Source organism: Coffea eugenioides, chromosome 10 (genome assembly GCF_003713205.1).
Source record: "Coffea eugenioides isolate CCC68of chromosome 10, Ceug_1.0, whole genome shotgun sequence".
Classification (NCBI taxonomy): domain Eukaryota; kingdom Viridiplantae; phylum Streptophyta; class Magnoliopsida; order Gentianales; family Rubiaceae; genus Coffea; species Coffea eugenioides.
In genome coordinates, this window is record NC_040044.1 from 14,520,099 (window position 1) to 14,530,468 (window position 10,370).

At 35.6% G+C, this 10,370-nt stretch overlaps 2 protein-coding genes across 2 annotated transcripts; one reads left to right on the plus strand and one right to left on the minus strand.

The window, feature by feature from the left end:
• Positions 1 to 853: 853 nt before the first annotated feature.
• On the minus strand, positions 854 to 7,776 carry LOC113750481 (putative late blight resistance protein homolog R1B-16). Its single transcript, XM_027294447.1, has 6 exons — positions 7,758 to 7,776; positions 5,833 to 7,239; positions 4,505 to 5,576; positions 1,931 to 1,991; positions 1,360 to 1,565; positions 854 to 1,076 (listed from the first exon to the last, which is right to left on the minus strand). Exons 1-6 carry the CDS (start codon positions 7,774 to 7,776, stop codon positions 854 to 856), a joined length of 2,988 nt encoding a protein of 995 aa, XP_027150248.1.
• A 1,762-nt stretch (positions 7,777 to 9,538) lies between these two features.
• LOC113750482 lies at positions 9,539 to 10,370 on the plus strand. Its single transcript, XM_027294448.1, has 2 exons — positions 9,539 to 9,653; positions 9,742 to 10,370. The coding sequence occupies exons 1-2, from the start codon at positions 9,539 to 9,541 to the stop codon at positions 10,368 to 10,370; spliced, it is 744 nt and encodes a 247-aa protein (XP_027150249.1).

The following is a 10,370-nucleotide window of genomic DNA, read 5'->3' on the forward strand; positions in this document are numbered from 1 at the left end:
AATTATTTTTACGCACTTACTTGAAAAACAAAGAAAGATAAGGATATATTTATCGAATTTTCACGCCTTAAGCATGTTTAATATATTAGAATCATATTTATCTAAAATTCATTGATTTGTATCTTAACACGGAAATTCTTATTAACATTTAACATTAGCAACTAGTTGAAATTAATCATAGGAATTAAATAATTTATTTTGAGGTCGTAATTCTATTTACTCAAGTATCATTACTTTAGGATTAAGGACTTAAGTATTCTTACATTTAATATTAAGGCGAAAAATTAATCTAACCCTAAAGAAATTAATTTAGTCTAATAAGACCAAGAAATTTCATAAATTAGAAAAATTATATTATTTTTCTCATAAACCTATTTTTACGTACTTAATTGCGAACAGGTGAAAGTAATGCTGGAAATTATTAAGGAATAAAAGAAATGCAAATAAAATATGCACTAGTTTATATATTCATTTTTCAGGGTTCTCACAGCCATTATATTAAATGATTAAAGATACTTATTGTGTTTAATATGTATAAAAATAGTACATTTTACAAATTTTCTTTCGCTAATTTTTTTATTAGTTTTGTTTAACTTTTTTTAATATTATTCATAATTTTTAGAATATTAAATATTTTAAAATTTGTATTTCACCGATACCGTGATCAATATGTTGAAATCGATATGAAACTATTCAGGTCATGACCACGGCTTTGAACCATGTTTGAGTTTGTGGAACAAGTTATTATAACTCAGTCTAATCAACTCATCAACCGTTTTCTGTTTTTCACGAACCAACTGAGGCACACCACGAAGCACCAGACCCCACCACTCGTAGTCTTGTGGCTTTTTACTCAGAATAGAGAATACCAGCTGTTACCACTATTGCTGGTGGTAACAGGTAACCCATCACATTTTGCCAGAATGTCCCTTTCAATGGATTGCAGTTTCTTTGGACATTCGTTTTCACCGAAAACCTTTGTCCTTAATAATTCCTCAGCCTCTTCTTGTTCCATAAATCGCAATTTATAGGGCTGAGAATTTTTCTGAGCAGCTGGTGGACCTTGGCAACTAAATCTGGTGATTCAAATATTTGTGATTCAATTCCCGGTGGACCTTGGCAACTAAATCTGGCTCCGACAGGTTCTAAATCTCCTTATCCGTAACCTTCAACTTGCTTAGGATATTAAGCAGCACTTCTTTCTTCTTGGGTTTACTCGAAACCGTCACCAATTCACGAGTAAAAAAATTATATTAAACTCTTGGGTCAGTTAATACCTTATTTGCAAGTGTCGTCTTTCCTGGTCCAAGCATTCCATGAATGGACACTTATTTTAGCGGCTTTGACTCGCTATGTTGCCCTACCTCGGTGAAGCTCAGCTTCTCTTTCTTGTCTTTGGCTTCAACTAGTTTTGCCCCACTCTGTTTCCCTGCCACGGAGGCGCCCACCCACTCCTTCTTGGTTTTGCCTTGAGATAGTTTTTCCCCACCGAGAAGTTCCAATACTTTCTCAGCTGCAGCTTCAAACCCAATTATTCTGTCTGTCCGTTGATTATTGCCTCGAGGCTATCGGGCATGAACAAAAAATAATTGCAAACCCAGTTAACAATTAAAATCAAATGACAAGGTTGAATCAGCATAAATTAAGGAGTGCTAGTACCACTGTGTAACCTTGAAATTTTGAATAAGCTAAAATTTTCACTTATTGTTTGACCCAATTACAAGTTGAGCGTTGAATTTAAATCGTTGAAATTATGCAACTAAATCTCAAATTTTGAGCTTCAGTGAAACCGCTATCTTAAATTTAACTGATATAGCTACTTGTTCTCACATGGATCATGATGGATATCATATACTGCTCAAGCAAACATTTTGGTGGCTATACAATTGGCACTTTGTAAGCTAAAGGAACGCGGCTGGCTAACACATACAGGTTCAGACATCATATAACCAGACTTTAAAGTTGATAAACTGTCAAGCCCCAACCAACATCTGTATAGTAGGCCATCTTGAATGCATCAATGATCTAAGCTTAATGTTTAGGACATGCTCATTTGTTAGCCAACCTAGTAATGGTAGTACTAATACACTCAGTTATAAACTGAGTAAGCAAGCAATGCACATCTATTTTGATGAGGAGTTCTTTGATTCTTAGTGTCTTAGTACACTTTTGTAAAGCAAAACTTGAGCCCTTGCTCATGTATTGTAAATTCTCTCTTAGTAGAAATATATTCATCTATCGTTTCTGGAAAAAAAAAATATTTTGTGTTGAAAATTTTGTGTTTATGAGTTTGGATACAGGTTTGTTACAAACAAACAAACATTATGGGGTCCAATTACTATGGTTTCAACGTTTTAAAATGTGCAACTGAATTAGCATATTAAAAATTGCTACATCCGAACTGAATAAGAACATGAATTAGACCACAGATTGAAAGCTTCAAAAACAGCTAAACTTCCAATTCCCTGAACTAAAAGAATTTGAACATTTTAGTCATTAGGAATGCCATCAAGCTAGAATCTTTTATATATTCGCTATGCATAACTTTGAAGAGCAGAAAAGAAAGAAATCACCCAGAAAATGTTGGTTTTTTTTTAATCTTATATATCTATCTTTTTTGGATCAATTTATCTCTTTTATTATGGCTTCACTGAGGGTTTAGGCAGTTGATGGGTCTTTCTTCTCATTTTTATGTAAATTTATTGTGTACATAATTATTATTTACAGACGTAAATGACCCTGGACTTAATGAAATCAAAGGATTTGACCATAAAAATTAGATTGAATGGCTAATAATTTACAAAATAAAAAAGTTGAGTACGTTACCTGAAACTCTTACTTGAGTGATCAATATTTTCTTTTGCAATAGTTTAGTGATTTCCTAAGGGACTTAGTCTTTCCTATCTAGACGGGCAATGTTGAAAAACCAGTTTTAGTTTAGTGTATGTTTATATCTAAGCAAACATAACAACAAATTATCAAAGCTTAATTATGATACCGTGCAATATTACAGCTTCGTGTATTTTTTATACGTTTTTTTGTTGCTTTCTTAAAATTTTTTAAATGTGCATATGTATGTGTTTGTAATGGTTGTCATGAATAATCACAGAATATCACACCACTGTTATGAAGTTGTACAAATTAATAATTAAGTGTGTCTTACATTTTATTCAAATAACATTACAGTATTTAGGAACGGTTGTGTTGGTACAAATAGTCAAGCGTGTCTGTTCCCGCCCCTCAACCCCCATGTACATTATGCATAAACTTTTCAAAAGTTTAATTTTAGGAAATTGACTTGTTTTTCAGTTTTAGAAAGTTCATTCTTTTGTGTGAGAGTACTTTCCAGTTGGTTTCCAGTACTTGGAGTAATGGCCAAGTTCTTTGCAATTTGTACGAGTTTACAAATTAGTTGAGATATTTTCTATTATTGTTTGGGTGTTGGCCAATTAATGTACTCCATAAATAGAGGAGTTGTCATTCTACTAGCACACAAGACAAGGGGGAAAGAGATTTCTCGACAGCTTAGAGAGGCTATATAAGGATTTGCTTCGAGATTCAAAGTTGTATTTTAGTGTGATTTTTTTTTCTCGTATTATAAAGAAAGTTTTCTATCCGTGGACTTTAGTTGAGAAGTATACCATGATTTTCAGTTACTCCTTAAACTTTAGTTACTTAAAACTAAAACTAGATACTTTGTTTAAAGAAAGTGGCAGTTTTTTTGTTAGTTTTGTATGTTCTATTAACAACTGCATTATAGTAGGACGAGTTTAATATTTTATAGAGGAAGTGTTCAAAACTTTAGTTCAAAGACCAAAGTGAGACTTAAAATATAATCCAAGGTTGCAAAATGGAATTAACTTTAAGATTCAATACTAAAGAGAAAGGAATGAAGGAATACTATCCTCTTTTTATTGTTTATAAATTGCATTTTACTGCCAATAGACATCTAGTTTTGTCTATTACCAAATTCATAATAAGCAATAACAATTTGAAGATTTCTCTTTGAGTCCGGTCCCTATGAGCATAAGTAGTCCCCAAACGTTAGCATTTGCAATTTGCACTTCTTTTTTGGTCTTTACTCCTCACAATTATAGCAACTACATTTTTGGTTCACTGGTGTTTGTGATGTTTATCTACTTCTCAGTAGTTAAGTAGGAACAATGTGAGATTGTGGCAATCTGGTTTTTCTCTCGAAAACATTATAGTTTAAATAAGCAAATAATGATTTGCTATTGATAACTTAGGTCAAAGGTTTCCACAGAAAAAGAAAAACAATATCATGTGTCAGATGAAGTCTTCATCCATTGCTTTTCTTTTTTGTTTTTCCTTTCCAACTTCCACTTCTATCTTTATTGCTGCGAATACTATAACAAAGAGGTGGTCTGCTTTCATACTCATTTCCAATGAATTTACAATGATAACATGATTTCACCTCGTTTAACATGTCAGATAAGGTACAACACAAAATAGAAAAAAAAAAAAAAAACCTGTGCTATTCTACCTCCAGAAGCTATAAATTTGCAGGTCTTGATCTCCTTCATACTCCAGGCCCTGATTTCCTTCATAATTTTGTTGTCTAAAAATCTCGTCTGCTAAAAATTCAACAGAGATCGGACAATAGCGAATCTCAATCATTTGAAGAGGTGAATTAGACCCTAAACAGTTCAGCATTTCTTTCAAATACCAACAGTCCTCCAACTTTAATCTCTGAAGACCTGGAAAATGATCACCCGACCCTGTCCACCTGGAAATAGTCATGGAAGATAACTTTAAGAATCTGAGCTTCGGAAATTCAACTTCTTCTGCTACGTCCCATCTTTTCGCCCTTCTTGTTTCCTCCTCAGGTTGTTCCCTTTCTTCTACCACTTCCGGAATTTCCTCCTCATGGTCACTGTCTGTCATATTTTCATGAGGGAGCTCTTCTTCTCTGTCGGATATGTCCTCCTTATCATTCGATAATTTGAGAGCCACAAGATTGGTTAGTTTCTCAATTGCAGAAATCATACTCCAGGGAAAGTACGAGAGGCTTAACTTCTCGAGATTCGGTGGAAGGTGAAACTGAATAGGATTTGAATGATCAATGAATTTAAGAGACAGACTGAGTGATTTTAGCCGATTTAGAAAGCCCATTGACACAATCCTGCTGCAATGCGTACCCAATTCCTCTGAATCTTCTGGTTCACGGAGCTCGCACTTTAGTCTACGGATGTTAGGGAACTTTGTGAACAGCTTTTCCACGCCTTGCTCGTAACCGACCGCTAGATTGGAAAAGGTGCTCAAGCTACATAGAACCCAGGAGTTGTCAAGATTGTCTTTGGCCAGACTCATGTCACCACAACAATTGCTCACGCCTAGATGCCTCAAATTCATCATACTCCAAATATTCTCTGGCAACACAATAACATCATCACCCGAATTCCCTTTAACAAGAAAAGTTTCCAAATTGGTGAGGTTGGCTATTGACGATGGGATGGATTGCATCTTACCCCAAATTGCCAAGTACCTTAACTCAACAAGCACCTCTATTTCAGTGGGAAAATGTTCACCTAGGAGAACTTCCCACAAATCCAACACTGTAAGAAGTTTGCAGATTTTAAATATGAACAAGTTATCACAGTATTTTGTTGGGTACCTATCACCATGGGAAAAGAACATCAGACAACGGATCTGAGGACAAAATAGCCTTGACTTCTCAAAATGCTCTTGCTTAGAGTATATGCAAAACCTGCTTGTGTTGTATGACTTACTAAGTAAAAAGTCCATCATAACCGTGTAACAACTGCAAAAAATTCTCTGCCTTGGCTATTTTTGGGTCAGTCTCTTCCTTACCTCCTTTTGGGTAAGCCTTTTCCTTAGCTTTTGCTGCACAAAACTCGCGTATCAAATCATGAACGCGACAAGTTTTAACCCCACCAATGGATCTTCGTCTGGCAACCATAATTAAGTTTCTGTCAATTAGATCTTTCATGCAGCACTCTGCCACTTCCTCTGATTCCTCTTGCTCAACTTGTTGCACAAATCCTTCGGCGATCCATAGCCACATTAACCTTTTAGTTGGAATTTCTTGACCTCGTACAAATGCTCCAAAATAAAGAAAGCATTTCTTCAAGCAATCAGGTATACGCCTGTAGCTGAGTTCTAACATATTGATGCACTGCTCTGTGCCGCTAACTACACTTGTACTTAGCCTTGCTGCAAATTCCTCCCAACCATCCTGTTCTATAGTTCGCAGAATTCCAGCTATGATGACAACTGAGAGAGGTAGCCCACCACAGCTTTTAGCTATCTGCATCCCAACTCTTCGCAGTTTAGGAGGAAAATCATCGTTGGGAAAGAGTGTTTTCTTTAGTAACTCCCAGCTCTCATTATCGTTGAATGGCCGAAGGCAGTGAGGTTCACTGTAGCATTTAACATCTGAAGCCACCCTATGCATTCTGCTTGTTATAATAATTCTGATTCCATTTTCATCATCTGGGAATGATACTTTCAAGGTATTCCATGCCTTTAAGTCCCATACGTCATCCAAGATGATGAGGTACTTATTTTTCAATAGGGATTGTTTGAGCTCTAAAGCCAAAGCACCTTCTTCCTTCTTAGAGTACAGCTTAGAATTCTCAGGATGAATACAACCCAGAATTTCACGTAACAAACCTTCATTCTGATATTCCTGAGAAACATTGCACCATGCCCGAAAATTGAAGTTGTTTCTCAGAGCAGGATGCTCGTACACTCGTTTGGCTAAAGTTGTCTTGCCAAGTCCTTCCATGCCCACAATGGATACAATGTCCAATTTCTTCTGGGCTATATTTCTAACTTGACCAATTATTTCATCTATCACCTCATGGAAACCTACCAAACCATCTTTCAGATGTGGGTTGCTTTCTTGTAGTAGCGATGCATAGTTAGAAATATTTGCAAGTTTCTGGGCTTCAGAGCCATACATCACATCAATCACGAGGGCCTCAATTTTCAAAAGGAATATTTCTTCTAAGATCCTGTCAAAGGACGAAGGTGAAAGATCGGAGGAATTAATTACAAACATTACCTTGTGGACTTCCTTCAAAACACGCATCTTAAAAGCTGTGAGCGTTTCATGCTTCTTGAAAACAGATCCCAAGAATTTTAACTCTTTTTGGACTTCCTGAATTTGATCCTTTGAATATGCAATTAAATCAAGCTCCGCAAGTTCTTTTAGATTGTTTCTGTGAAACTTGATAAAGCCAAGCCCATTGGTCCCTGAAGACTCAAGAGTCGATTTAAAACCTTAAGGCCTTAAGGGTACTAAGTGACATCAAGATAAACTTCAAGAGGTATCTGATATTATACCTTGACTATATTGGGATCCTTGAACGAAGCGGATCGAAGCCACGGTGATGAGAGTTAGTGAACTGAATAAAACAAAATATCAGAAGTTTTATAAATTTTTAAATTGGATACAGAAATTTATAGTGATCATGCCACTTTTCGGTCCCAAAACAACTAAACAATCTGCAAATCAAAATTTTTTTTTTTTAAAAAAATCCAGTGGGATACTAATAAGGAAGATGGTGGATCTGTTTATTTTTTATGGAAGAATATTAAATTCATGCCTTTGAAGGGATTGACATAATGAACCAAAAATATAGTGATTCAATTAGTAATCAAAACCCATGGGCAAAAAATTTTGACAATCACTAAACTATTGATCCGGTCAAGTTTTGACCATCAAACGATTTTCATCATAAGTTGGCAACTAAATTAACTAATCAATATACCCATAACCATTGCTTCCATTGATGCTCTTAATCTATGAAATAAGCAAAACACGTGGCATAGTTTTGCTTTTAATCGTATGAGTGGTGGACAAAACTGCTCCTGCACTTTGCCAGGTGTTCTGCTCATTTTATAGATTAAGAGTATCAATTGACACAATGGTCGCAGGTGTACTGATTAATTAGTTTAGTGGTCAATTTATGATGAAAAATTCTTTAATGATCAAAACTTGATTCAACCAATAGTTCAATGGCCACTGAGATTTTTTACCCAAAACCCGTCAGGTCTTGAAGTCAACAATGCGTTAACGAAGAAAATGATTGTCCCCTTTGTTGGTGAGAATAATACCATCAGTTAGAAGGATAGAGTAGGATAGAGTACCAAAAAAAGTTAGTAGGATAGAGTACAAAAATTTCTTGTTAAGGTCATCACTTTTCATGAGTGTGAAATGGAGTCCTGGCTGCTGCAAAATGTAATAGAGTCGCTCTATTTTTCTCTCTCCCACTTGCATTAATTAATTTTAGCCTTAAGCAAATATTGCATTTAGAACACACCTGCTGTGCTCTTATAGCTTTATTCTTTCCTTTATATATAATTAATTATAGAATTAACCTTCTATACATTGATAATGTGTTTTTTTTCCAAAAAAAATTACGTTTTTCGCAAACATATTTTTCAATTATTTTTTTACTTATCATATATCAAATTGCTATAACACATTTTTCTTTAAAAACTCCAAAAAATTGCAATTCAAATGAAAGTCTCTCTTGGGATGTTTAGCAAGCAATTTCTTTTTTCACAAGATCTTCTAGTTTCTCTCTTAGAATTTCTAGTGAGAGTTTGCTTTGATATTAAGGTCTCCTAATAAGAGTTTTTTTTTTTTGGTCATTTTAGGTACTTTCTCCTTGTTAGATTAAGTCTTTTCATATCTGCTTGTCAGATTTGAAATTTCTTCAATTTATTCTGTCAATCTGCAGCCTGATATTTGAGAGGCAATTAGCTAGTAGATTTGAAAATGAGCTGATTTGCCCAAAAAAAAAAAGAAAACTAGTATGTTTGATGATGCGCAAAACTAGTATATTTGATGATGCGCAGATTGCATTTGGGCTACAATTGATTTTTATATGAATTCGGAATATATTTTAGACTTTCCGAATCTAATCTTTGTCAATTTTTCATATACATTGTAATCTTTGTTCACACTTCCGATCTGTTTGTTAATTTGTAGTCCAGTCAAATTTATGGAGCTATTTTAGTAAGTAGTTATTTAAATTTCTATAATTACAACAATATCAATTAAACTACAAAAGAATGAAGTAAAATTCTGAATAATTTAATGCCCAAGAAAGTGAGCATCCTGACAACCTTCTTCGTTCTTGCCATGACATTCAATTTCTGGGGCATTCCAAGACCTTTTGTATAACCTTCTTCATGGTCATAACCTTCTTCGTTCTAACTCTTTGTATATTTGTAGTTCCCATTAGAGGGTTTTCAGATTTTTCAAAACGCAGGAAAAAAAAGAAAAAAGGAAAAAGGAAAAGAGGAAAAAGCAAATTTGTTTTTCATTTAGTTAGGGGTTTTAAAGCACTGATGCAGTAGTAGGGTAGTCAACTTTTTTCTTATAGTCGCGTCTTTGAACTGCTTCTTTTTAGTGGTAGTTTTCATACCTAGAATGTGAGAGAACTGAGTAGATCACCCTTGTTCGGTAGAGCTAACCCTTGGCCATCACTTGCTGGTGATCTGGTCAGTGATATTTCTTCTCTAGTAACCTAGCTGGAGCCCTATGGCTGAGGAGATAGCGGAGATCCTGAAAAAATTTGTGCTATCAACAAAAGAGTTGGGAGGTACAAAAATTGATCTGGGAGATGTAGGACCAAGTGTTAAGGAATGTGAAGAAAGTCTGGTGGGGAAGATAAAAAGAGAAAAAATCATAAATTTCGTGGGAGTTAAAAATTTTGTTACCCTAGCATGGGGATACCCCTAAAGGCTTGAGGGTGGTGGAGGTAGGAGTCAATACTTTCCAGTTCTTCATTCCCAGTGAAAAGGATAGAGATAGGATCTCTAATGAAGGGCTATGGATCATTGACAGTCAAATGCTAGTGGTTTGGCCATGGTTTGTAGGGTTCGAAGAGGAAACGGCTGACTTCAACATTGCTCCATTATGGATACAAGTCTGGAACCTCCCAGTACACTGGATTTCAAAGGAAGTGGGAAGGAAGATAGCCTTAGTGTTCCAGGAAACAAAGGAGGTTATCGTACCTCAAGAGGGAGGTAAGGAGGGAAGGCGCATCAAGGTGTTAGTAATGGCAGATATATCACAACCCGTAATGAGAGGTACCACGGTCAAAATGGATGGAAATATGAAATGGGTAAGCTTTAGGTATGAACGGTGCCCAGACTTCTGCTACACCTGTGGCACGATAGGACATGGTGAAAGGAATTGTACAGCCAGCATACAAGTGGAGAGAGGTCATTTAGATAATCAATTTGGGCCATGGCTTAGAGCTGGTGAGGGGAAGTTGTCATCTCAGAAAGAGAGGGGAAGTAGACAACCAGTCAACATATCTCCCAACAAACAGCGTTGGGATTTAAAGATGGGAATTTGGTTCCAATGA